The 24,988-nt window shown below is 53.4% G+C and overlaps 1 protein-coding gene across 5 annotated transcripts in view; it reads right to left on the bottom strand.

Moving 5' to 3' along the window:
- Nucleotides 1-12,337, bottom strand: part of PAPLN (papilin, proteoglycan like sulfated glycoprotein) — a 34,670-nt gene extending 22,333 nt beyond the window's left edge. For 3 of the 5 annotated variants that reach the window (XR_005791036.1, XM_040477602.1, XM_040477605.1), the window contains exons 1-12: nt 12,257-12,337; nt 8,679-8,750; nt 6,277-6,392; nt 5,378-5,438; nt 5,033-5,135; nt 3,381-3,511; nt 2,425-2,548; nt 1,979-2,059; nt 1,722-1,894; nt 1,476-1,599; nt 956-1,082; nt 518-583 (exon numbers count right to left, since the gene is read on the bottom strand). Coding sequence is in view for 4 of the 5 variants with exons in the window: in XM_040477602.1 (XP_040333536.1) it covers nt 518-583; nt 956-1,082; nt 1,476-1,599; nt 1,722-1,894; nt 1,979-2,059; nt 2,425-2,548; nt 3,381-3,511; nt 5,033-5,135; nt 5,378-5,438; nt 6,277-6,392; nt 8,679-8,744 (1,172 nt within the window). In the remaining variant the exon portion in view is untranslated. Of the gene's footprint in view, nt 1-517; nt 584-955; nt 1,083-1,475; nt 1,600-1,721; nt 1,895-1,978; nt 2,060-2,424; nt 2,549-3,380; nt 3,564-5,032; nt 5,136-5,377; nt 5,439-6,276; nt 6,393-8,678; nt 8,751-12,256 lie in introns of those variants that run through there. The other 2 variants (XM_040477603.1, XM_040477604.1) reach the window with 2 other exon arrangements.
- Nucleotides 12,338-24,988: the final 12,651 nt, after the last annotated feature.

Here is a 24,988-nt window from a genome sequence, read left to right as displayed (position 1 = left end):
TGGCCCAGCAGCAGGAGCCGGAGCCCAGGCCCAAGCTGGCACCGGCTGTCACACGCAGAGTGGACTGGGGATCCCCCAACCCGGCCCCAATCTAGGCCTGACAGGTGCAGGGGGGAGGGGAGGCAGAAAGCTCTGCACCAAAGGCCAAGCCCTCCACTTGCCATCTCCCACCACCGAGCACTGGTCCCTACAGCACGGAGCCTAGCTGCCCGTTTTAGCTTTCCTGTCCTCACTCGATCCCCCTTTCTCCTTCTCACCAGGTGCCCTGTTGTCCCCAGCCAGACTCCATTGCCACTGCATCTGACCTTAGCTGGGACATCTCCCAGAGGGGTCGTGCTCACCCACTCGTGGAGTGGTACCGCCCGGCCCTGCGGCACAAGGACCAGAGGACAGGGCAGCCCCGAGTGCACCATGCAAAGCCAAGCCCACCACCATCCCGAGAGGCCAGCTGCCACCAAGGCCATGAGAGTGGAAGGACTGCACCAACGTGGCAGGGAGCCTGTGGCCTGCAGATTACCTGTTCCTGCAGGCACGCTGGGCCCCAGCAAGGTGCCACGCTCTGGGCTGGTGCAGGTAAGAGGTCCTTGGTGCGTGAACAAAGGCATGGCTGATGCCCACAGGCCCTCTGGCCCGATCCCTGGCCCACTTCTTGGCATCTGCCAAGTCCCCTGCTGGCTCAGACAGGGCCTCCAGTACCTTTCCCCACTCTCCCACCACCGGCCTGGACATTCTGAGCACTGGGCACACATGAATGGACAGAACAGCCCTGGATCTCATGCCCGTGCCCCTCTACTGCTTTCCCCCCGTGGCAGCTGCCTCTGCCCCACTCTGGCCACAGCTGTAGGGAGACCTGGACCAACCCAACTGTTTGCTCAAGTGGCCTAGAGACCACACTGCCTTCCTATCCAAGGGCCCGGGCCCCACCATGGGTGGAGGAGGCTGGCAGAGGCCTCACCGCTTGGTCTGCGGACAGGGGTGAGTGCTGCAGGGGCGGTGGTCAGTCGGCCGCAGCTGGGGCTGGCACATGTGGTCAGGGTAGACCTCGTTGTCAGTGGTGCAGAACACTGGGCGGGACTGGTGACCTGTAGAGGCCCGGCCATCGCGGGCAGCGGGGGTCAGTCAGCCTCCACCAAACGCATTCTCTGGGCTGGGCATCATTCTGGACACACCCCAAGTGTCATCTTGATTCTCAGCTGCCCCCCTGGGATACGTGCCATCGTCATCTCCGATTTACAGATGAGGAAAGTGAGGTTTGAGGAGTATGATCTGCTGGTGATGGAACCCTACTACGATGCATGGTCATCGGCTCCGAGCCCAGCCTCCGCTGCCACCTCGGGGAAGCCTTCTTTGGTTCTCTTAGCTTAGAAGGGGGGGGGACCCTTCATGGAGTCCCCAACCCCTGGGTTTCCTCCAGGTGACCCCCAAGACATGCAAATGTCCCACGTACGTGTCCATCTCCCCGGGGCTGCCCTCACCTCCACCGCACTCGGTGCTGCAGTCACTCCACGAGCCGTGGCTCCAGTGGAAGCCGGGCTGGGGGCTGCCCAGGGGCAGGTGGTACTCGTAGCTCACGCCTGGGTTGGGCTCCTGGCTGAGGAGCTGTGCGGGAAGGTCCTCACTGAGGCCTGCCCCCAGTGGGATTCCCTCCTCATCAGCAGGACAGTGGCCCCCCACCTCGCCTCTCGGGGAGCAGGTGGCCCCGCTCCCTGGCAGCCCCTCACCTCAATGACTAGGGGCTCTGAGGTGGGGCCACGAGCCAGGAGCCGCTCAGGCGCCAGGTCCCCCTCGGCCCCTCGCTCGTAGTGCAGGACAGTGCTGGCCACAGGCAGGGCCCAGGCACCCCCGATGGTCCAGTGCCCGTTGAGGTAGTATTCGCCACGGATGCTCTTCACCGCTGCGCAGAGGTGAGCCGCCCGGTCAGCAGCTGGGGCAGGACCCACCGCCCTGCCACAGCCCAGACTCGCCCCGGACCACTCACCCAGGAAATTCCTGCTGGCGGCCGCCTCCTCCACCCGGATGCTGGTAGCCCCCGAGGGAATTATGAGGATCTGGTTGTAGCCTGCAGGGGCAAGGATACTCTGGGCCCACCCATGCCCCGGCAGCACAGACGGGGTCAGGGACAGGCAGGGCTGGGCAGCCTGGGGAAGAGTCCTCCAGAAGGGAAAGTGGCCCCGCAAAGGCGAGAAGGGTCGGCAGGCTTGGGTGCCCAAACTGACTGGGGATTGGGGGGAGGGGGGAGGAAATGGGGACCGTGGGGGAGGGTTGAGCAGGGGCATCCAGCTGGTGGCAGTGTGAGATCACACTTGCCAGATTGGACCCTCCCAGTGCCATGAGGGTTACTCGGATGGAATGGAAGGCAGGAGAGGAAGGGACAGGCAACACACCCTCGTCTCAACGGCCTGTGGGCCCCCAGAGAACCCCCACCTCTGCTGAGGTCATTGGCATCAAAGGTGCCTGTGACAGGGTAGCAGGTGGTGCCATCACCCCCACACTGCAGACACTTGTCCTCCTCCTTTGATGAGTCTAGGTTGTGGTCACAGCCAACGGCCTACCGGGCAGAGGAGGAGATGAAAAAGACCAGAGGGAGTCACAGATACACCAGGATCCAAACGCTGGTCGCTGGTCAGATCAGGGAAGAGCAGTGAGTACTCATCAGCCATTGAGGCCGAGTAACCACTGGATCTAGCCTGTGGCCGGCCATCTACCTCTTCTGCCGGCTCAGCACCCGTCTCCCCTCCTCTGGCAACAACACCTCATTTCCCACAGTGTGGACAGAGCCCCCCAACGGTGGGTGTGGGCAAATCAGCAGGTTCTACGCCTTGCTCAAAGAGAGTGGTTCACGGGATGCCCCGAGCCAAGACAAATCAGAGGGAGCCCCAGCTCACTGGAACTCCTGGAAAGAGGGCACCCTCTCCAGCCAGAGCTTGGAGCTGCTGGTAGCCATGTACACACCTCACGTTTCCAGCAATCTCATCCAGGCACCTGAAGTCGCCAGCCCATCCCCCGCTGGCTTGCCCCCCCCCCCCCCCCCCCTTTGTCAGTTTTAGTTGGGCTTCTGTAACTTGCCACCCAGAGGGTTGCTCTTATCCCGGTGCTCAAGTTTTCAAAGGGCAAAGGTAAAAAGGTCCTAGGGCATCTACAATGCAAAGACACCTTAGAAGCTGGTCATGGTAAGACATCAAGCTCATGAGAGCCACTGGCCCTGCTGGCGTGGGGCAGGGGACATCCTGCAATAAGCCTGAGTGGGGCCCCAGGCTGAGTAACAGGGGTGTGGGGGTGGGGGGTGGGCAGGGGGACATCCTTCAATAAGCCCAAGGCCAGGATGGGCAGCATGGGGGGAGGCGGGGAGCAGGTGGGAGGTGGGCAGGGGCGCAACTCACCCGGCAGCTGCCCTCCACACACACGTCCCGTTTGCCAGGCTCGCAGGGCGTCCCGTCCACGACAGCCTCCCTGTGCTTGTAGTAGAAGTTCTCCCCCTTGGGAATGCAGTTCAGTTCACACTTGTTCGGGGCTGAGCAGGCAAAGGGAAAAGCTGAGACCCCGGGCAAGCACCAAGTCCTACCCTAGGAACAGGGAAGCATGGGCAGGGGCCAGAATCACACAGATGGCAGAGAGAGAAAGCCCTTGCAGCAGTTCCCCCAGTGGCTCAGAACCCCGCCCCACCCCAGGGAGAAGGGATGGCCACAAAACTGCTGCATTCCTGGGGATCAAGTTGAAGAAAAACCCCAAGATAAAAAGCCAGCCACTTGAAGAGGTCTACCTCATCCTTATAGACAAGCCCATGTGTTAACAGTCAGCTATTCTAAGGAAATTATTCATAGAATACTATGCACGTTGACTTTGCTATAAAGAATTACAAGGACTATGCGGTAACGTGTGAAGATGCTTATAACACACGATGCAAAATGGTGCTATGTAATAACTATAAATGCGTAAATGTATATAGAGAAAATAACGTGAAAAATGCTAAAATGGAATGCTAGACCAATCCTGTGAAACACCAAAGAAGGCATCCCTTGCATGACCCTTTCTAACCTTTCCTCTGTGTTCCAATTTTTTTCTTTTTAAAAATTTTTGTAAACATTTGAGAGAGACACAGAGGGAGACAGAGAATCCCAAGCAGGCTCCACGCTGTCAGCACGGAGCCTGCTGCAAGGCTCGAACTCACAAACCGCAAGCCCACAGCCTGAGCTGAAATCAAGAGTTGGACGCTTAACCGACTGAGCCACCCAGGTGCCCCCTTATTTTTCTATAATACGGATGCATTTAAATTATCCAGGCAGAGCAAAGAATGTCAACAGGCTCCCCTGGGGCCACTCCTCTAGCCAAGACCCTCTTCCCCATCCCTTGGTACACACAGGATATAAACGCTCATTGATTCGGAATCCAGAGTACCATACTTCCCAGGAGTCCTTTGCAATGGGCAGTAAAAACTAACACTCAGGATTAGCCTAAGGAATCTTCTGACGCCTCTAAAATGTTTTAATGACCTACAAGTGTTTTTTCTGAAACCGTACTGCTCTAAAAATTAACCACTCTCCTCAAAGCTCTTCAGAGCAAGCCCTTGGGGGCCAGAGATCCTGAGTAAATGGACTCTTGCCATACCAAGCCCCTTGCAGCCCCAGCCTGCAGTTGGCCCAAACATGGACCCACCCTACCAGCACTCCTCCTCCCCAAGGCTTCTGTGCACCTTGAGGAATACTTCTGGAGCAGGCCAAACAAAGCCGGGCTTCACATGGCAAGGACGTGGCCTTCATGGCTTTGTTTGAAAAACAGAGATGGAAAAAAGGATGGAGAGACCTCAAAATGACCCCGGCTGTTGTGCTGCAGTGGGCACACGCTGGGAGAATGGTGGCACCGTAAGGTTGTTTTTGTTGTTGTTTAATGTATTCGACAGAGCATCTGTAAAATGGTGGTAGGAATTGTGTAATGGAAGATCAATGTACGGAGGAGATCCCAAACAGGTGGGGCGCAGTGCAGAGCAAGGCGGGGTGCAGCAGCAGGGGCACCGGTGCAGAGGACCGCCACTTACCCCCATAGTAGGGCAGCCATTTGTAACGCTTTCCCTGGAAGTCCTGGCCGTCGAACTGGGCACACTGCTCAGCCCGGAAGTCCCTGGCACCGGTGGGGCAGCTCTGCGGGGGGGCCAGCAGGGAAGGGAGGGGCAGGTGGGCGCTTCCCCCCCCCCCCCCCCCACCTCCTTGCTGCTTGGTGCAGCTCCAGAGCACCTCCTTGCTGGGGCTTTGGGCTGCTGGAGGGGAGGCTGTCATTTGCGGTGTGGGGTGAGGAAGGGGCTTCCCGCACCCCAGGCGGTGCACCAGTGGGAGGACGCCCCGGGGACTGGGAGGTCAGCCGGGTAGGGGTCCCAGAGCTTTACCTCAGTGTGGCAAGAACGGTGGCTCCGGACAGGGCCCACGCAGCTGGAGCCTCCGTCTGTCCTGAGGATGAGAACACCGCACCGGGAAGGCCCGGACCCCGCCAACCAACACCCCCTCCTCCTCCTGGGGCTCCCCCGCAGGCCCCGCTGGACAGAGGAGGGATGCCTGTGCACGCACAGGTTCCCCCAGGTAGGTGTAATGAGCCCCGAGTTTATACTTGGAAGAAGCTGGACTCAGCAGCCTATTCTGGACTTTCTCTAACTCGGGGCTACTCGGCCTCTTAAAGCAGCTTTCCAAAGAAGACCCCAATTCTGCCTTTGGAGATAAAATAAGACGGAATATATGCATATCTGGTAAGGTTATTCTGCCATTTAAGGTGTATATGAGCATAAGGTGCTTAGAATAATAGCTCATGTCTCTTCCTCTTCACGCAAGGTTCTCAAGAATAGTGAGGTAACGCACCAACAGGCAAAGGGTCACCCCCTTGTTTTGTGCCCCACCCGCCATGGCACCTATCAGAGTGCAGGGCACATAGGCACTTGATCTCTCACTTATTAAAGTGGGAGACACGTATACTTAAAGAGGCTGCAGGTGGAGAAAATGCACAGGTTAGCAATTGTTGAAGATCGTTCAGTAATTCACCAAGAATTTACTGCACCTGCCACCTGAAGCATGAGGAACTAGAGACTCGGGCACATGAGGCAGGCCTGTCTCTAGTTCCCCTGAAATCAGGTTGATTGTTGGAATCAGAGCGTACGTACGTGGGAAATGGACTTGATTCCAAATATTCCACCGATGCTGCTCCCAGAGCAAACCTATTGCTCAGGACCAGCGGACTCCCCGACCAGCCTGCCCCCTGCCCTCTTCTAACAGGCTGGCCCCGGCCAGCCTCCCCTACCTCTGGGAGTAGCAGGGGCGCTCCCGGAAGCTGATGCCCCCTCCGCAGGTCCGGCTGCAGGGGCCCCAGGTGCCCCAGGGGCCCCAGAGGTCACTCTGCCGCCTCACCTTGGGAGCCTGGAGGAAAAGACACGCAGAGGAGTGTGAGTCACTCAGCCCCCCACAAGGGCACTGGGGCTCCCCAGAGGACCCCTGCCTAAAAACATTCCCCGATCTCCCCTTGGGAGCCAAAGCCCTTCAAGGACTCGGCAAGAACACCAGGCACCCTGAACATTCATTTACAGAACTCGCCAGCTTTCACCATAAGGGGCCGAAAGCCCTACTGCAAGCATGCCCTGGCCTCCTGTGCCCGGCACCCACGAAGCAGACATCCACTTGCCCGGCAGATGGGAGGGAGGGACCAAGCCTGCCAGATCTTAGAGCCGGGCTGCCTACCCCTCCACACTGTCTCCCCGGGGAACGAAAGCACATTTGGCTTCAGCCACGGGCAGCACAGGCATGTTTTGTTTCGCTATAATTACTCAAACCACAAGCTGATGGTGTGGAGCCAGAATAAGCGGGTCCAGCCCGTCCTCCTGCTGGCCCGTCCTCACCTGCTCCTGCTCTCAGTACCCAGTCTCTCCTGCTCCGACTTCCTCCTCCCAGGGCAACTCAGGGGCCCCCTTTCCTGCTGCGCTCTTCCCAGGGCTGTGCTGTGCCGTGCAGGGGTGCGGGTGAGAGAAGGTGTGAGTGGGTGGAAACCACTCCTGACCAGCCCGGGGTTGGCAGGCAGTGACTGGGCGTGACGGCCAGGATGCATATCCGCTTTATTCATCCCTAACCCCTGTCAGCACTGAGAAGAGCCAAGAAGCACTCGGGGTCCCCGTGGTGGCTCTGCCCTCGGCCGAGGCCAGAAATAGGAGGCAGCTGAGCTGGGTGCGTGCAGTGGAGGGGCGGAGGAGAGTTCTAGGCCCCACCTGAGCTCACATGGTGTGGGGAGGAGGAGGCAGGAAAAGGTTGCTCAGGTGTTCCTAAGACAGAAAGCACCTAATAGGACCCAGGTCGTTTTGTGCACCTTGACTCACTTCACCTGCACAGGAACCTGAGGGTGGGTATTATAACCCCCAATTAAAGGGAATCTAAGGCCTGATGATTTGCTTACGGTCACACAATTGTTAGGGGGTGGCTCTGGGTTTCCTCCCAGGGCCTTGACTCTGGCAACATAGCCCCTCCACCTGAGCGATGGCTTCATGCCCAGGCACCAGAGAAAGCCTGTGCCAAGGATCTCATGGTGTGACATTTAGGGAGCAAGGACCATGGGGTGGCAGAGGTGGCCGTGGGCAGGTGGCCTCTAGCCCACCCATCACTCTGACTGTGGCCCATGCTGCCTGGCCCTGCCCCTTCTCATCCTTGACTCACACTCTACAGAGGTGGCATTTCCCCTCCTTCCCCAGGGACTGTCTGTCTCACAGACGGTGGACAGGGATGTGGGGGTCCCCCTAGCAAAGAACTCTCCGGGGGCAGGATGGGACCTGGCTGCTTCCGTGCCTTCCACCCAGTCAATGCCAGCAGGAGCTTGGCAGGAGCAGCTCCCAGGACCAAGCCCAGCTCTGTGGCCCCTCCTCTCCCGGAGGTTTGTCCTGCCATCTAGAAGATTTTTCATATAACCTCAGGCCCCCAGGTTTGCTCTCCAGGAAGCTGTTCTTCGGGCCCTGTTAACAAAACAGCTACACTGATCACCAGTGGGCTCCCGTGTCCTCTAAATTTGCACTAATGCAATATCCATGAGCCTCGTGTGGCTATTTAAGTTAATTAAAGAAATCAAATCAAAGAAAAAACTTAGTTCTTTAGCTGCACTAGCCACATGTCATGCGCTCAGTAGCCACGTGTAGCCACTCAGTAACCAAGTGTCTATCTTACGGGACAGCACAGATTCAGGACGTTGATCATCTCAGAGAGGTCTGTTGGCCATCTCTGCCCTGGATGCCAGCCCCCAGCGAGGAGGAATGACCGGCACCCACAAACCTCGAAGCACAAACAGTCAAGCTGAGGGGCAGCCCGCTTTGTCCCAGGCAGACTGCAGATGGGATGAGCCATCTAGCCTGCGTCTTGGCTTGTGCCAGCACAGCCCCCTCCCCTTCCTTCCTCCCTGGAAGACTACTGGGTGGGGGGAGGGCAGTGGCAAGTTACCATTCCTGCAAACTGCACCCTGCAGCCTGGCGGGCAGCTCCGGGCACCTTGACTAGACCCCTTCAAGGTGCCATCCGCTTTTAAAAGAACTTCATTGTTTTTGGCCTTCCCTGCAGGGACAGGGCTCTGAGCTGCGGTGGGGTGGCTCCTCCCTGGTCCTAAACCCTGGGGCATTCCCCATCCCCCATTCCCTGCTCCCAAGCTGGGAGCCTGGCCAGGTAGGGCAGCACTCACCGAGGACCCAGGGGCCGGGGCCAGCAGCAGGGGCACGAGCAGGAACATCCAGACCTCGGCCTGCATCTCAGCCTGTGGGAGAGGCCGGGGTGGGCAGGGCAGGGGTCAGGACCGGTCAGTGGGTGGGCAGGGGTGCATCCCTCCCTTCCCGTTGCCCACAGGTGACCAGAGAGCCACAGGGGGACCAGAGGGAAGGCCATGGGGCTCAATGGCGCTCATGTCGGCGGGGAGGGGGGGTGGAAGTGGAGAAGACCTACTACTGGCTTCTAAAAGTCCAAGAGTATCTTCTTTCACGATTCAAAGGGGAAAAAAAGAGGGCAATTAAAAATACTTCTCGTTGAGGGGCATCTGGGTGGCTCAGTGGGCTGAGTGTCGGACTCTTGGTTTCCGCTCAGGTGAAGATATGGTGGTTCGTGAGATGGAGCCCCCACGTAGGGCTCTGTGGTGACAGCACAGAGCCTGCCTGGGATTCTCTCTCTCTCCCTCTCTCTCTGGCTCTCCCCTGCTCACATCATCTCTCTCTCAAAATAAATAAATAAGCGTTTAAAAAAATACTTCTTGTTGAAAGACCGGTTCAGAATCAAAGCAATCAGCCTATTTTTAATTTAGCAAGAGGTTGCTTTTTAAATTTGTTTATTTTTTTTTTGAGAGAGAGAGAGAGCGTGCGTGAGAATGAGTGGGGGAGGGGCAGAGAGAGGAGAGAAAGAATCCCAAGCAGGCTCCACGCTCTCAGGTCGCAGAGCCCAAGCAGGGCTCTATCTCAAGAACCCCGAGATCATGACCAGAGCAGAAGTCAAGAGTTGCATGCTGCACCGACTGGGCCACCCAAGCGCCCCAAGAGATTGCTTTTTAAAAATCCATTACAGGGATGCCTGGGTGACTCAGTTAAGCATCCAACTTCAGCTCAGGTCATGATCTCCAGGTTTGTGGGTTCAAGCCCCGTGTCGGGCTCTGTACCAACAGCTCAGAGCCTGGAGCTTGCTTCAGATTCTGTCTCCCTCACTCTCTGCCCCTGTCCCACTCATGCTCTGTCTCTCTCTCTCTCTTTCTCAAGAATAAATAAACATTAAAAAAATTTTTTTAATCCATCACACCAGTTGTTTCTAAAACTTGTTAATATAGGGGCGCCTGGCTAGCTCAGTGGGTGGAGCATGCGACTCTTCATGAGAGGGTTGTGAGTCTGAGCCCCACAGTTAGGTGTACAGATTACTTAAAAATAAAATCTTAAAAAAATATATATATATACAATTTTTTTTAAAGAAATTCTCTGGGGGCGCCTGGATGGCCCAGTCAGTTAAGCGCCCAACGTGGGCTCAAGTCATGATCTCCAGGTTTGAGTTCAAGCCCCAAAGAATCAGGCTATGAGCACAGAGCCCACTTCTCATCCTCTGTCTACCTTTCTCTTCCCCTCCCCCGCTCATGCGAAGGCAGCGCACTCTCTTTTTTAAATTTTTTTTTTTAACGTTTATTTATTTTTGAGACAGAGAGAGACAGAGCATGAACGGGGGAGGGTCAGAGAGAGGGAGACACAGGATCTGAAACAGGCTCCAGGTCTGAGCTGTCAGCACAGAGCCCGACGCGGGGCTCGAACTCACAGACCGTGAGATCATGACCTGAGCCGAAGTCGGCCGCTCAACCGACTGAGCCACCCAGATGCCCCAACGCACTCTCTTTCAAAAATAAACATTTTTTTTTTAATAAATTTTTTTTTCAACGTTTATTTATTTTTGGGACAGAGAGAGACAGAGCATGAACGGGGGAGGGCAGAGAGAGAGGGAGACACAGAATCAGAAACAGGCTCCAGGCTCTGAGCCATCAGCCCAGAGTCTGATGCGGGGCTCGAACTCACGGACTGCGAGATCGTGACCTGGCTGAAGTCGGACGCTTAACCGACTGCGCCACCCAGGCGCCCCTCAAAAATAAACATTTTTAAAAGTTGCATTTAAAAAACTCTCCCAAGATGCTTTCAAAGCTCAAATGCTTTAAAAATGTCAATTGTAACCCTACTGTAAACCCAAGTCAGCATTTCTCTGCACAAGAAAGTCACCACAAGTAGACCCCAGTGTGGTGTGTGTGTTCAGTCTGTGCACTGTACCAAAGAATGACATAAGCAATTTGCTCCTTCAGTACAAAACAGCAAGCGAGTACTGACTTGTAAGTTCAAATTTACAAATCTGTAATTCTACCAATGTTCTAATTTTTTTTTTTTTTAGCATAAAATGACTTCATTTTACAAGGACAAAACAGAGCACACACAAGCCAAGTTCAGCAAAATGTAACCTGGCACGTTTAGCGACGTACATGCTTCGTTAATTTAGCACAAACACTGATTCATTCGGTCGTTATTTTCACAGTCAAATCAGAGGTTCCTGGGGCTTGCAGGCGGGGGGGCAAGGGGGACGGCCTTCTCTCCCCACACCCCACCGCCCAGGACGACCTCTGCTCTGCGCACCCCGCCCCGCAGCTCCTGTAACAGCTCCGTGCTGTTCTAGGGCTCATGCCAAGATGAGTGTTGGGGAGATGCTTCTCTAAAGCCGGCTGCCTTAAGGGGCGGAGGTGAGCAGAGCCAAGGGAGAGACGGAAGGACAGAAGAAAGACTGGACTTAAAATTGCTACTAGGTGCCACCACCACGGCTGCAATTACACTAGATCAAGGCCCACATATGCAATCCCAAGGTCCTGGAAAGCCTGGAAGGCTATTTCAATTCACTTGGGAGAAAAACGCAAAAAAGACCAGCCTTGGGTCTTGGGCACCGGACTACTCTGCGGGGCTCCCCCAACTGCCCGAGGGCAGGGCCCGCTGCGCACCCGCCCGACAGTGGGGGCTCCTTTCACACCGTGTCCCCGAGGAACGCGGCGGTGCCGGACCAGGGCCGAAGCGGAGGCCAAGCCCGTCTGCTCCTCCTCGCGGGGGCTGGCCCGCGACCCGTACTTGGGGTCCCTGCGCGCCAGGCGCCACTTGTCCGCAGGGTCCCCAGCGGATGCGGAGACGCCCGAGGCCGGTGCGACACCCTTCCCCGTCTGCCTCCCACGCAAGAACCTTCCCCACGTCGGTCACGAGGAGGCGCCCGCGGTCCGCAGTCCCGGCCCGGGGACGTGCCCGCGCCCCCCAGCCGCCCGCCCGGGAACGCGCGGGCGCAGACCCCCCCAAAGTGGAAAGGTGACCTTCCCACGCGAGGCGCCAGGGCCACCGGGCACGTGCTGGCCCTGACGGCACCTCCGGGAGGGGCACGCTCGGTCTCCTGGGCCCGGCGCCTGGGAGGCGCGGCAAAGGCTTCCCACCGAGGCAAGGTCCGAGGGGGCGGACGGCGTCTGCGCGGGGCTCCGGCTGCGTCCGCCCGCCCACCACTAGCCCCAGTGGCTCCTGGCGTCTCCCGCCCGCCGGTGACCTTCCGACCCCGCCCGAGGTGCGGTGCGGAGCGGTGACCTCGGTGGACAGAGCCGGAGGCGGGTTCCCCTCCGGGACCCCCTACTTCCTCCGATACCGCTCTTCCTGCGGGCCAGGCGGGGCACGTTCCTGCAGCAGCCCCGGAGCGAGCCGCCCCTGCCCCCGGGGCACTGTCCCTCCGCTTTCCTACCTGGGTCTCCGGGCGCGCGGGGCACGCAGCGCTGCTCCGTCGGTGCCCGCCCCTGGAATGGGAGGTTGGCCTGGCGGCGCGGAACGCCTGCGGAGGTTGGACTTTCTCTCCCTGCAGCTGGCTGGCTTCTCCCCGCCCCATCTCCCCCCTCCCCCCGCCCCAGCCAGCCCTGCGGACACCCATCCCCAATCCCAGTGGAAAGCCCCCGCCCCCCTGCAGTGACCCGTGCTGCATCCCCTTGGGTCTGTGCCAGAGCTTGGCTTGCCCTCCATTCTGTGTTTCCTCTACTGGGGGGGGGGGGGGGGGGGGGAGGGGGCACCAGTCACCACCCCGGTCCCACTTCCTCTGTCTCAGCCATCCATCTCTGTATCATCCCGCTCCATGCTCACCTTACATACAACACACCTCTGCGTCCAGCCGTCCGCCTCTTCCACCCTTGAATTCTGTACAGGCAGGCCTCACTTTCTCGTGCCTCCTTGGGTTGTTGGTTTGGAGGATTGAGGGTTTTTGGTTGTTGCGTGGTTTTGTGTTTTGGGGGTTTTGTTATTTTGTTGTGTTTTTTGTGTGTGTGTGATTTGCTTGATTGCACTTTATTGCATTTTTTACAAAGTGAAGGTTTGTGGCAACCCTGCCTAGAGCAAGTCTACTGGCCCCGTTTTTCCAACAGTATTTTCTCACTTCGTGTCATATATTGGTAATTCTGGCAATACTTCAAAATTTTTCATTATTATATGTTATGGTGACCAGTGATCAGTGGTTAGGATGCCCTGAAAGTTCAGATGACGGTTAGCATTATTTCATCAATGAAGTCTTTTTTAATTAGAAAAAAAATGTTTTTTTTTTAGTGGCACCTGACTGGCTCAGTTGGTAGGGCATGCAACTCTGTTTTTTCTTTTTTAAATATCTATCTATCTATCTATTTATTTATTTATTTATTTATTTAGAGGGGAGCAAGGCAGAGAGAGGGGGAGAGAGAGAATCCCAACCAGGTTCTGTGCTGTCAGTGCAGAGCCCCCTGTGGGGCTCAAACTCACAAACTGTGAGATCATGACCTGAGCTGAAATCAAAAGCTCAGCTTAACCCGCTGAGCATGCGACTCTTGATCTCAGGGGTTGTTAGTTTGAGCCCTGTGCTGGGCATACAGTTTACTTAAAAAAAAAAAAAATGTTTTAGGGGCGCCTGGGTGGCTCAGTGGGTCAAGCGTCTGACTTCAACTCAAGTCATGATCTCACCGCTCATGAGTTTGAGCCCCGTGTCAATCTCTGTGCTGACAGCTCAGAGTCTGGAGCCTGCTTCAGATTCTGTCTCAGTCCCTCTCTACTCTTCCCTCGCTCATGCTGTCTCTCTCTCTGTCTCTCAAAAAGAAATTTAAAAACATTAAAAAAAATTTTTTTTAATTAGTTTTTTAGACATGTTATTGCATACTTCATAGACTACAGTGTAGTGTAAACCTAAGTTTTATATACTCTGGGAAACCAAAAAATCTATTTGACTCACTTTATTGTGATATTCGCTTTATTGCAGTGGTTTGGGGCTGAGCTGTTTCTCCTCACACAGGCTGCTGTTTGCTACCCTCCCAGCCAGCTTTTCACACTGCCTAGAATGCACTCTGAAATTCCACTCTACCTTGCAAGCTACTACTCATCCCTCAAGGCCCTGACCAAATGTCACCTCTTCTAGAAGCCTTCCCCGTACCGTACCGTAGCAGGCAGAATTGGTGCCCGCCCCGCTCCCTCAGTCTCTGTCCCTGTCTGCTGTAGTTTATGGTGCATCACTCTGTGGTGAACCCGAGTCTCCCTGACTCACCTTGTAAGAGGCTAAGGACAAAGCTTGCCTCCCCATCACCTGTGCCCAAGGCACTAGTTAGGATCAAAGTAGGGACTCAATACGTGTGATACACTTCATTTCCTTTCCCCAATGTCCTTTTTCTCAGCAAAGGCACTTCTTGCCTGCCATCCCTTTTTGACTGAAAATCACCTACCCCCAGGTAAATAGCATTGGCCCTGGGCCACATGGGAGGTGGGGAGTTCACACAGCAGGTCCTTTTCCCTCATCTCCTTTATTTTTTTTTCATTTTTGAGAGAGAGAGAGAGAGAGTGCAAGCAGGGCAGGGGCAGAGAGAGGGAGACACAGAATCCAAAGCAGGCTCCAGGCTCCAGGCTCCGAGCTGTCTGCACAGAGCCCGACACGGGGCTCGAACCCACAAACCGCGAGATCATGACCTGAGCCAAAGTCAGCTGCTCAACCGACTGAGCCACCCAAGCCCCCCTCCCTCATCTTCTTATACCTTCCGTCCTTTACTTACCCTGAGCACTGGTCATTTCTCCCATGGCCTCCTTTCGGGCAGAGAAACACCGGTAGGAAGCTCCCCGCCCCCATTGAGAGCAGCAGCCCCTGTAGATCATCTCTCTAAGTTGTCACTGATGCTCAGACAAAACGCTTATTAAAACATAAGCATTTTACATCTGTCCCATTTCTTACCCATCAGTGAAGAAAGAAGCAGCAGCAGCTGTGTAGCAGGGGCCCCTCGGGACTAGTGTGAATTCTTAAGCAAAGATAAAGCTTGGCAGAGAAAAGGGAGTGGAATTACCCAAAGCCTGTCTAGAAAAGGAAAATAGCGTCTTCCATTCAAGAAGCCCCACTCCCTGCCCCCATCAGCCAGGAATTTTCTGGGCTTGGTCAAAGGTCCCTTAAGTGGGAGGAAGCTGCTTCTCCTGCTCTGGGGGGTGGGGCCGCTGAGGCACCTTCCTGGTCTGCTCCTGTTTTTCCTCAGTGATCCCTTCTCAGGCACCCAGGCCCATGATTTCTTGCTCCCCACCCCCGCTGCAAAGAAGACCCAGAAGGTAGGGAACAGAGTCAACACACAGCGTGAAGGAGCCAGGCTCGAGCAGTTCCTGGCTTGGGTAAGTAGTCCTCTCCCAAGCCTCAAGTTCTCTACCCCAGAAGGATGTGTGAGCACGGTGCCCAGAACATAATTGTTCACCAAAAATTGTGTGCACAATTGGTGCGCGCACACACACACACACACACACACACACACACAAAATGGTGATTTAGAAAGAAGATTCTGGGGTGAGACCAGAGACCTTCCCTCTCATTGTAAATCCCCCTCTGCCTGGCCCTTCTACCTGCTGGTCTGAGAAGCCCAGGGTGCAGAAGAGGGTACAGCCCTTGGAGGCAGACAGACCTAGACTGGGAACCTGTTCTGCTCTGTGTGTGAACTTAGGACTAAATCATGTCACCTCCTTAAGCCTCAACTTGCTCAGCTGAGCCTCACACAGAGCGTGGTAGAGTAGGGAAGTACTCAGCCGCTATAAAGCTCCTACTAAGTGCGTGCTCAGCAAAAGTTCCTTCTGCCCCGTGCTCCCTCTGCCTGTTTCCTGGGTTCTTTACATCCGGATCATCTCAGCAGATTGCAGATCCAGGGACACAGCCTAGAAATAAGTGGCCAGATCTTCTTGTAAGGCTGGGTTAGAATGGAAACCCATTCCAGGCTCCAAGGATAGGCCACTTCCAGGAGGCCTTCCCTTAAAGCCTACCTCTGTGCTCCCACGGCGCCAGGATTGCACTTTGGAACTACTACAGTGATACGAATGTGTCCCTTTCCTCCCTCTAAATTGTGAATCTTGCAAGGTCAGGGAAAGTGGAAGCCGCTTTATAGCGGCTAAGTACTTCCCTACTCTACCCACCCTCTGTGCGAGGCTCAGCTGAGCAAGTTGAGGCTTAAGTAAGGACATTGAGAGCTCATGGAACGGACAGGAAGCCTGGAGAATCAGGCACAGACAAGGGCCAGAGTCCCCACCAATGCCATAGACCATGGCCCAGGAGCAGTTCTGGTTAGGACTGTCCTGTTGGTCTCTGGAAGCTGCCACCACCACTTTCAGGTTACAATGACCCATATCATCCCCAGAGAAAACCCTGAATAGTCCTCGTAGATGCCAACCCCAACAGGAAGGAGCACGGCTGCACCCTGACCGCCAAGACCTACGAAGCAAGAGTCGGCAGGTTGCCCGGATGGGAACCTCGTTCCGATGTGCAGCTGCTGGCACACAGCGCTTGTTTAACTGGACTTGGAGAGGATGCTGCTTCTCTTCTTCCCTCTCTTGCTGACGGTTGTTTATTCATTCCAGGGACACTTGAAGGCCTCCTCTTCCAGAAGCTGCGGAGAGACCTGTCCAGTGGTGGCAAACGCGTAAGTAACACCCAGCTCTCTGGAGGGAAAAAGTGCTGCCCAGTAGCCTTTATCAACTTCCGTGGGTAAATACTCCATGGCTGTTTTCAGGCTACCAAGGTGATGTCACTAAGCACAGAGCTGGGAAGAGATGTGGTCGGCTGTCCCAAGCTGTCGCAACACACAGACCGTCTTGCCCTTGGGGAGTTTACCTTCTAGTAGGGCACTGCATTCTAGCGCTATGTGTTAATCCAGAATAAAACTATCTGCAAAAAGGAAATCCCAAAGGAAAAAGAACACTTCACATGAGAGGATTTCTCTGTTTCTCTCTCTGGCTTTTCTTCCCTCCCCCTCCCATGCATCTATCCATTTCCCTTGCTGGAGTCATTCAAAGTTGGGGGTGGGTGGGGGAGGGGAGCGTTAAATGCCCCTTGCCAGTCTGCCCCTCAACTTGACTCTGTGCTTTCAGATCCCAACACTAATCTGTCTTCCTCCCCCTGTTGCTGCCATGTCCAGGTCAGGACCTTGAAACACCGAGCAAGACCATGAGAAGAAGTCCAAAGCTCAGTATATCTGACAAGTGCTGTCATAAGATAAGCCACCTGACCTGTGGAGGGGAGGTTTATGCTCAAAGGTGGGACAGAAATACAGCTCCCCGACACTTCCTGCAGACACGAGGGCCACCCAGAGAGAAAGAACAAATCCTGGGATGTCCTTCAGTGACATCAGGCCTGACACAGACCCACCCCATCTGCCCCATCCTCAGTCCAGATCCCGGGACAGGGCACCAGGAGGGAGGGCGAGGCCATTTGAACACGCTTGGTGTTAGGGCAGCAACACGGAGGGAGGTAGGGGGCTTTCCAGAAAATATTTCCTGATTGGCTTCCGCCCAGCAGCTCCAGCCTCAATCTCATCCCTTTCCTTCCACACGGGAACACACACACTCACCCCTGCACACGTGTGTGTGCACACACACGCTCACACACACCATAAGGGTCGGCCTACAGTCTCCTGCAGAAGCTAACTGCATGAACTCCTGGAGACATTAAGGAAGAAGGTGTGAGGAGCCCACTTTGCCCACCCTCTGCTTCCTAAGTGGGAGGGGGCTTCAGAGCTCAGGCCCCCACAAAGGTCAATGTGGGGTGTGGGGCCAGTCTGCAGCATGCAGGCCCGGAGGGTCCCCCTCAGCTCAGGGTGGGTGTCCCATGGCTGAGTGGCAGTGGCCTCGGTGCCCCTATCAGCAGTGACAGGGACAGGGCAGGTCCTCTCTCCCCCTCTGAAGACCCCTGTGCCTCTGCCTCAGCATCCCCTGCTCTGCTGCTGCTGTCCCCTGTGGGCTGCCAGGGAGGGCCGGGGACTGGGACCCCCACAGGCCAGCTGCCAAAGCTCTTCAGATCCTTTCTTCTCTGTCTCTCTCCACTGCACGCTCAGGGCACGGCTCATCTCCTCTGCCGCTTCAGCCTCTGTATTTGGATAATTCTCAGCCTGGAAGCTGACAAGTGTCTGTGCCTTGTGCCAAAGGCCTAGAAACATTACTCACAAAGTCAGAGGACCAGCACCTCTCAATTCAGAAACGCAATTCCCAATGCTCAAGTTAAATGAAAGGGGAAATTCTACTAACTTTGTCGGGGGAGGGGGGGTAGGGTGGGGTGGGGAGCTTCTCTAACTTCAGTAATTTGTGAACCTATTATCCTGACCCTTATTTTAGAGCATGATACCACTTAAAAATGCATGGACATAAAACTAGGTCTAAGCCTTTTATTTTTACAGCTGTATATAACTGTAATCCTATTACATATGTCTAGGCCCCAATTCCTTATTAGAAACTCTCGGGGCCAAATGTGTTTCAGGGTTGAGCATTTTTCAGATTTTAGAAGTTACTAAACTGCATATGACGTACTACCTCCAGTACTTTCTGGAAGCTTTCTTTAATCAAAACCAACCAACCAAAATCAACAACAAAACTACCTGCACTTATACCTCTGCAGCAAAACATACAAATATTCACCTAAATAGGCTAAACTGAGACTCTGAATAGCCTCAGGCCACACCTACTCACAAGCCTAGGAGAAACCTTTTGGTTTTCAGAGCCTTTTGAATCTCATAATTGCAAATAAGGGATTGTAGACCTGCACAAATTAAACACAACATGACTACAAATGGGGTTCACAACGTTAGCACAATGTTAATGACGGTGACAGAGGCCGGTGGCCTGCTGAATTCCATCGTGGGGGAGGCGGTGGGAGACGGTGGGGCTGGAAGAGGTGTTAAGTCCATGTAGTCCCCAGGCCTGGGTTGGAATCTGGCATCTGTACTCACTGGCTGGGATGTGTCCGGCAAGTTAACCTTCCTGCATGGCAATGTCTTCATTTTTAAAAGGAAGACAATACAGGGCGCCTGGGTGGCTCAGTCGGTTACGCGTCCAGCTTCGGCTCAGGTCATAATCTCGTGGATCATGTGTTTGAGCCCACCATTGGGCTCTGTGCTGACAAGAGCCAGGAGCCTGGTTCAGATTCTGGGTCTCCCTCTCACTCTGCCCCTCACCCGCTAGCACTCTTTCTCTCCGTTCTTTCTCAAAAATAAAAAATAAAAAATAAAATTAGAAAAAAAATTTAAAAATTTAAAAAAATAAAAGGAAGACCATAGATTAATGTAAACAAAAATCAATGTTAAAATGGAAACTTCCCAGGAATCAACCGCCCCAGGGGCTGAGAACAAGGGAGGGCAGCAGAGAGATGGGGGTGGCCCTGGGGACCCTGAAGGCTCTCAGCACAGGCCTCCACTCAGCACACACCCTGAATTCCAGTTGTGACTGGGCTGCACTGGTGGCTAGAGTAGGGGAGGAAGTTCTCAAAGCAGGGTTTGCAGAAAGACACCAAAGACACAGCACAAGGCATGGATTGGGGGAACATCAACTTTAAGATTGGGAGTGTGCTATGTTGGGGGGGAGGGGTGAAATATATTGGGTAATGGTTTATGATGGTGTTGTGGTTATCTTTCTATTGAAACGAACCTACAACAACGTGATGAACCCTGAGAACGCTGTGCCAAGAGAAATAAATGAGACACAAAAAGACAAATACAGCATGGTTCCACTAATTTGAGGTCCCTAGAGCAGTCTAGTTCATAGAGACAGAAAGTAGAACGGCAGTTGTCAGGGGCTGCCGGGAGGGCGGGGTGGAGGGCTGGTTAGTCCGGGACATCTGTGGTGGTGACAGCTGCACAACATTATGAACGGCTTGAATACCTATGAACTGCACACTTAAAAATGATTCCGATGGTAACTTTTATGTATATTCAACTCCAGACGTTTCTGCACGGGGCTGCTACTTTGGGAAGTGTCCTAGATGCTCAGGGTCTCGTGTTCCCCTGTTGTTGAGCTTTAGTTAGAAAATTTCCAACTTGACAACACATTATATTTGGAAAAAAAAATTTTTTTTCAGAAACATTGTCAGACTCTGCATTTTACAGAGGAGAAAACAGAGTCCCAGAGAGGTGATCCAACTTGACAGAAACAGGTCCCCAGTGCCCCTCCATCCTGGAGCTAAGAAACACAGGCTCTGGGCTGGGCCGCCTCTCCCACCTGCTTTTTCTTTTTCTTTTTTTTTAAGTTTATTTATATTTATTTTGAGAGAGAGAGAGAGAGAGAGAGAATCCACACCATCAGCACAGAGCCTGACATGGGGCTCGAACCCATGAACTGTGAGATAATAACCTGAGCTAAAACAAAGAGTCAGATGCTCAAATGACTGAGACACCCAGGTGCCCCTTTTTTATTTTTTCCCACCTTTTTGTTGTGCATGAGTCTGGGCTGTTCCTCGCCATCTCAAAGCTTCCATTTTCTCACCTGTGAAATGAGGAGGGTTCCCTTCTCACAGGGTGGGATGTGGTCCACCTGAGACTGTGCTTGTGATGGGCTGGGTGTAGTGTCTGAGGCACATTGATAGGAAATGCTCAGTGGAATTGGTTTCACGAGGCAACTAGGTTCCTCTGGGGCTTTTCTTGGTTGAATGGGGGGTAAGTACAAGTATTAAGAACTGTGCTGTCCTTTATTCCTCCTGCATTCAATGTGGTGACACTGACCCAGGACAAACCCATATATTTATTTCTCAACATCACAAGCGTGCCTGGGGTAGGAATTCTGTTTGGATTCAACTCTGAACACCCCCTATAAAATGCAGGGTCCCTTAAGCAGATAAGGCTAATTGGCCTCCTGTCTCCACATTCTCCATTATAAACAAGGGCAAAATTAGTAAATGTTTGTTCCTACTTAAAACATCTTCCCTGTTTAAACAGACCTGTTTACGTCGTCCTGCATGGAAATCCCCTCCTGTGGACCCCTAATCCACCATTACTTCATTGGCTCACAAACACTTGTTGAGCAACTACCTCCCAGGAGGCCTGGGATGGGGCGGTGAGTGCACGCACCCAGCTCCCTCCACCGCTTCCGCCCGCTGGTCCCCACACCGCTAGAGGGTGCAGGGTGGGGGGTGGGGGGCTGGCGGCCAGCTGGGAGGCACAGCCCCGCGGTCTGCGTGCACTTGCCCGCACTGGCTCCCCTCATCCTGCCAGAGGCGCCAGGGTGGACGAGAGACCTTCTCTGCTGGCTTCCCTGTCCAGAGAACCGGGCCGCGACAAAATAACAGAGGCGTGTGTCCGGGCGGCTGGGGGAGCCGCGTGAGCGTCAGACCCCCGGGAAACGGAACGAGGCCGCAGGCCCGCGGCCCCCACGGAGGGAGTCGGATCCCGGGGAGGGGTGAGGCGGTGGCGGCGGCCGGGGAAGGGCGGATTTAGGGACGCGGCTGCGAAACCAGCTGGGCAAGCCAGCCCCGTGGGGGGTGGGTCCCGGGGCCCGGGGCGGGGCAGGAACCCCGTGCGGGGGTGGCCAGGCCTCGCCCTCCTCCTCTTCCTCCACCTCGCCCGCCAGGCTAGGGCGCTGCTGGGGGAGGCGGGAGACGGAGGGCCCTAACCAAGCAGCAGGTGGGCAGGGAGCCCGCAGCTGCCAGGCAGCCCCGCCAGCTCACCTCGACGTCCCACTGAGACCGGCCTCTCTGGGTCAGATCACCTGCCTCCCCTCACAAAAGTGTTTACCAGTGCATTTGACTTAAAAACAAAAATCAATCCGTGCAATTATCACAGGCTTGGAGTGCCTTGGTGAGTCACATCTTTAATGACCAAAGTTGCATAATCACTTGTAACACGTCTATTTATTTTCCTCATCGGTTTCTCTAGGGCACAAGAGGGAAAGGGGAAAATCTGGTCCTTGATGGCCAGAAAGAGTCCCTCAAAGGATAACCTGCTACATGTGGACAGGGGTGGGGAGAAGACGGTCCGTAGGTCTCCCTACAGTGGCTGCTCCGGGGTCATTGCCACGGGCCCATCTGACACAGGGGCACCTCGGTTCGGGGGCAGTATCCTCCATCACCAGACTCAACATACTCACCCCTAAGCTAGCTGGTTGCACTGTGGGGTTCCCACAAAGGCTGAAGGCCCTTAACATTCACGGAATTCCCTTCTGAAGGGCCAGGAGAGCCATTTGAGTGCCAGAGTAGCCATAGAAAGAAAATGTGAAGTCCGTTCTGCCTTTACCAGCCCTGCCCTAGAAAGCAGACAGGAAAGAGACCAGAGTGAAGGCAGAGGTCAGACAGGACATAAGAGTCCTTCCCCTTCCACTGGGACTTTACAGTCCTCAGGCCTGATGATGTCTTCTTATTGTTTGCTTTGAGAGAGAGAGAGAGACAGAGAGAGAGACAGAGAGAGAGCGCGAGCATGAGCAGGGGAGGGCAGAGAGAGGGAGAGAGAATCCCAAGCAGTTTCTGTGCTGCCAGGACAGAGCCTGCCACAGGACCCCATCTCATGAACCATGAGATCATGACCTGAACTGAAATCAAGAGTGGGATGCTTAAATGACTGAGCCACCAAGGCACCCCTGATGTCTGCTGATGACCTTCTGGCTGGGTTATTCCAGAGAAGACTCCTGAACTAGGAGGGAATGGGGCAGGGGAAGGAAGCTTGGGAAACCAAGGCTTCCCAAGCAGATAGATTCCCGCGATGGCAGAAGAATTGGCAGAGAGGTCATTTTCAGTGTTTCAGAAAATCTTAACAAATCCTACATTCACATCTGTCTGGCTCATGCAAGTAAAACCCAGTCAGCTCACCAAACAAGCTTAATGCCATTTTACAGCATGTGTAGGTAAATCTAGTAAATAGAAAAACAAATTACTACTAATAGGCTACAGTACTTGGTGGACAAAATCTTTAAAAATCTAGATGCAGGATAAAGTCCCCCAAATCTCTCCTCAGTGTCTCCCAGTATTTGAGAGACTACTGTGTATCCATCACTGTGCTAGCCATGTCCAGAGGGGATGCACCAGCCCTTAAAGAATTCACATAAATTCGGGTATTTAAATGTAGTATAAATATACTGACCTAGCTCCCAGTGTTATTTCTACTTTTAGATCTTCCTTATACATATCTCTGAGACTAGGTCTGCTACCCAAGAAAACTAATCACAATCAGAATCCTATGTGCATTCCACCTCAAGGTATGCTATGGGTAAAGGGGTAACAAAATCCTTTCCTCTTTTGCATAGGGAATTGACCTGGCATAACTATGCAGTTAATTTGGGGGGGGGGGGAGGGCAAACAGTGGCAGCAAGAGTATGTCACCCCTTATCCTAAGAAATAGGACTCCATTGGGGTGCCTGGCTGGCTCAGTCAGTGGAACATGCAACTCTGGATCTCAGGGGTTGTGAGTTCAAGCCCCACATTGGGTGTACAGATTACCTAAAAAAAAAAAAAAAAAAAAAAAAAAATCTTAAAAAATTAGGACTCCAACAAACCTGGGTTGAGGCCCTTCCATTTCTCCCCTTTAGAGGGTGTGGCATACAAGGCACAGAAGGGCAAGCCTGTGTAAGAGAATGAATTAAGAGGTCCCCCGGGGGTGCCTGGGTGGCTCAGTCAGTTGAGCGTCCAACTTCAGCTCAGGTCACAATCTCACAGTTCGTGGGTTTGAGCCCCACGTCAGGTGTCGGACTCTGTGCTGACAGCTTAGAGCCTGGAGCCTGCTTCGAATTCTGTGTCTCCCTCTCTCTCTGTTCCTCCCCTGCTCATGCTCTGTCTCTCTCACTCCTTCAAAAATAAATAAAAACATTAAAAAAAATTTTTTTAAGAGGTCCCCTATGCTGAAAGGCCCGTGTAGCAGGTGAGGTCACATCCTCCATGGTTTCTACAAATCATCTAATGAAGAAGATATATTCTAAGTACCTATGGAAGATTTAGTTAGCTAAATGGGTTTTCCTCTGGATAAATCATCACTTTAATTCAGAAACCAATTATCCTTGGTGTCTCATATACCTCCTCCTTCCTGATTTTGTTTTTGGCATATGTTGTTCTTTGTCTTCGTGCCAATTCTGATTCTTCCTTTTCTCAAATTTGGTTCGAACTTTGTTTCTGGAAAACATTCCCATCTTAAACCCTTTTGCGGATCCTTCCATTGCTCTGGACTCCCAAATATAAGGGGGCAACATTGTACTTGCTTGTACTTATGGAAACTGTCATTTCACTTCTAACCAGATCCTAAGTAAGCACTCCCCCCCCCACCACACACACATGCAGAGCACACAGAAAAGTACCCAGAGAGAATGGTTGGGCTACAGAAGACTGTGGTACTTACCAAGTGATGCAGGAACTCCAACGTCATTATTCTTGCTTCTCAACTCTGCCAGAGGACATTCTTCATCTCATTAAGAACACTGTTGTCAGTACCCCTAAAAACCAGAAACCTCTCCCAGCAGATGACAAATCATGATAGTTCTGTGGCAAACTTTCGTGACATTGCTACAAGATTCAAAAAAGCAAATGATGCGATTCCCAAAGGAGGGAATGAACAATGAACACCTTCCATGCTTCCTGATGCCCTTAGCCAATATAACCAGGAAGGCACCTGTCTCTCATATGCTCCTTCTGAGGACAATGGCCAAATTTGGTTTTCTTGCCACGATCTTATTTCTGATCAATCATTCCCAACATTTTATACGCTATTCACTATTTAGAAACAAAAGGTTTTGGAGAGTTTTAGGAAAGTGACAGGACAATCAATAAAAGTAATGTTTTTTTCCATTGATGTGACCTACATAATATTTTTTTTTTAAAGTAAGCTCTACACCCAACATGGGGCTTGAACTCATGACCCTGAGAGTTGCATGCTCTACTGACTGCGCCAGCCAGGCACTCCCATAATGATTTTAAAAAGATAACCCTCCAGCACATAAAATATCTGCACCGCACTACAGCATACACGTCCCGTGAGTTCCTGTTTTGACAGCTTTTACATCAATTTGAGTTAGATATTTTCTAGAAAAAAATTTTTTCAGAAGCCAAGTATTCAGAATAGTTGTTTCAAGACTTTTCATGGACTTAATACTGTATCCTTCAGAGCCGTGGCCTGCTATGGTCCATACCCTTCCATTTTGAGTGAATAACAGGAACAACGCATTTATGTTTCTTAACTGTGTCCTGATAAAGGTTCAGCAGTTCCCAGTTACACATTACACTACTTTC

Source organism: Herpailurus yagouaroundi, unplaced genomic scaffold (assembly GCF_014898765.1).
Source record: "Herpailurus yagouaroundi ecotype Mexico unplaced genomic scaffold, PumYag 141, whole genome shotgun sequence".
Taxonomy (NCBI): Eukaryota; Metazoa; Chordata; class Mammalia; order Carnivora; family Felidae; genus Herpailurus; species Herpailurus yagouaroundi.
Note: the sequence above shows the minus strand (reverse complement) of the source record. Positions and strands in the feature narration are given on the sequence as shown.